This window comes from Phaethon lepturus, unplaced genomic scaffold (genome assembly GCF_000687285.1).
Source record: "Phaethon lepturus isolate BGI_N335 unplaced genomic scaffold, ASM68728v1 scaffold38701, whole genome shotgun sequence".
In the NCBI taxonomy this organism is placed as follows: Eukaryota; Metazoa; Chordata; class Aves; order Phaethontiformes; family Phaethontidae; genus Phaethon; species Phaethon lepturus.
The window spans coordinates 1-2085 of NW_010520562.1; the positions used below are offsets into that span (position 1 = coordinate 1).

At 40.3% G+C, this 2085-nt stretch overlaps 2 protein-coding genes across 3 annotated transcripts in view; both read right to left on the reverse strand.

The window, feature by feature from the left end:
* Positions 1 to 396: 396 nt before the first annotated feature.
* The window catches only part of LOC104628753 (molybdopterin synthase catalytic subunit), an 8529-nt gene continuing 6840 nt past the window's right edge, over positions 397 to 2085 (reverse strand). For both annotated transcript variants that reach the window (XM_010297431.1, XM_010297432.1), the window contains 2 exons: positions 1955 to 2078; positions 397 to 877 (listed from right to left, as the gene is read on the reverse strand). In XM_010297431.1, coding sequence (XP_010295733.1) covers positions 809 to 877; positions 1955 to 2078 — 193 coding nt within the window. In that variant the 3' untranslated portion in view covers positions 397 to 808. The remainder of the gene's footprint in view (positions 878 to 1954; positions 2079 to 2085) is intronic.
* LOC104628754 (molybdopterin synthase sulfur carrier subunit-like) overlaps positions 773 to 2085 on the reverse strand; it is a gene marked incomplete at its 5' end in the record, with an annotated part of 8110 nt that continues 6797 nt past the window's right edge. The window contains 2 exons of the mRNA XM_010297433.1: positions 773 to 877; positions 1955 to 2078. The remainder of the gene's footprint in view (positions 878 to 1954; positions 2079 to 2085) is intronic.

Sequence of the window (2085 nt, forward strand, 5' to 3'; positions counted from 1 at the left end):
TTAGAGATCTTTTCCAACCTTAATGATTCTACGATTATATGAATTACACAGCAAATAAAGCTCCTGCAAAATCAGTCACGTCTAGACACCATTAGGCAGTTACAGGTTTGTGTGTTATTGCTAATGCAAGTTCTTTGCTGGTAGAGTATTAGATCTAACTTTGAATCAAGGTCTGTCCATATTTTTTTAATGCAATGGACTTGTAATATCAGCTGCACAGTAAAAATGTTTGTGCGAGATAGAGCTACTGGAATACAACCACTACTAAAAGGTTACTAACTCTGGAGTATAGTTTATATTTTCTTCTCTATCTGTACCAAAATGTTGAATCTACTTCAAGTAGCTTTCATGTTACAAGAATGTCAAAATAGCATAAAGCTTGCAAACTGGTTCTACAGTCACATAAAATTAAACTACTCAGGACTTTTCTTAAGACTAAAAAAGTCAAATTTTCCTGTTGTGAGTTCCCATGCAGACAGTGAACACAGATTACCAACGTAATACCAATGTAAAGGCATTAAAGCAGTATATATCAGAGTACTAAACACCTTGCAACAAAGAATTTTAGGGAATATTGTTTTAAAAACTGACTCTGTGTTAAATTGCACAGTGATGATTTCAAAGGAGAGTCAAGTACACTTAAAAACTAATTATTACTCATTCATTTCATTCAGTCCTAATTAAATTGCTCAGATTGAAATCTCTATTACAACTGCTTAAAAATGTATAGATTCTCTGCAAAAACAACTGAAAGCTAAACCAGTATACTCGTTAGGAACAGTAACACTTTATTTTTAAAAGAGTACAGTTATTTTTCTGAATTTGCCCAAAAGCATTCCTTGTTTTCTTTCCAAGAATATTCGTCCTCGTAAATCTCCTGCAAACATAAACAGAGAATGGGAAATATTGTAGAAGTCTGCTACACGAAGCCACAAGCCAGGCCAAACTACTCAACAGCCCTCCTGCTATTATTTACTGATCACAACAGGACTACACAGCACTTAGCTGGCAAACAAAAAAGAGGGCAGTACCCTTAGAACATACTGGCTTACATGTGGGCAAATGCTGAACCTCGGGCTGAACCACATTAAATTTAGAAGGGACCATCTATACTGCAGTTAATTCAAGAAAAAGATCTAGAAGAAATGATGTGTCTGAAACTCATCTCTGAAATTGCCCTTTCCTGATCTTCAGGACAGACTGGGCTACCCATCAGCAGTCCAGTCCTAAGTGGCAAATCCAGTAGGGCTGTGAGACCCTGATTATTCTTTCTGAGACCACAGAACTCTAGTCTCCTGAAAGACGTGTCAGAAAAGTGGAGTAATGGAGAGTACATCACTGTTACCACATGCCAAGTTCTGCCTGGGAGAGAAGACAGAGGTAATGCTCATTACTTGCATACAACACTGTGGTTATGCAATGAAGTTCCTTCTAGACCCGGACTAGTCTCTTCACACATTGTTGTGTGCCCATACTAGCTTTGGGACCTCTGCTCATCCCTTCATTGTGTGCTGTTGCTTAATGCTTTGTGCTTTCTCAAGGCCACAGAGATGAGGGGAAAACAGAAAGACAAGACATGCCACTTTTACTTGCAAAGTGCAATGCTGTCCAAAAGCAAAGCTGACTCAAAGTTCTTACACAACCCTGTGCAGAACTGAGTTTTGCCACTCAAAAGTGGAAAACGTAAGGCTCCTTCACTTTGACCCCAGGGTGGTGTTAAAAGGAATAAAAGGTGGATGGTACAGGCAAGGGAGGGCCTTCCAGGTGCCCTACCTGCCACAGATGGACCTGGCTGCATTAGAGGAACCTCACTGGTGCTAGACATTGGCATCCTGTCAGGAGCAACTGCTGCCCATAATGCTTCAGCTCCTTCCCTTATGAGCAGAAGCAGCCTCTAGCCCAGCTGTCTAAGGCTCTGGCACAGGCCTAAAATCAAATTTTTCTCCAAACATACCTTTTTCCATATCGGGACAGATGCTTTTAAGGTATTGATGCAGTACGTTACAGCTTCAAGGGATTCTGCTCTGTGTGGAGAGGAGACTGCAATAATTACACTTGCTTCAGTTACTGGAACCACACTAGGGA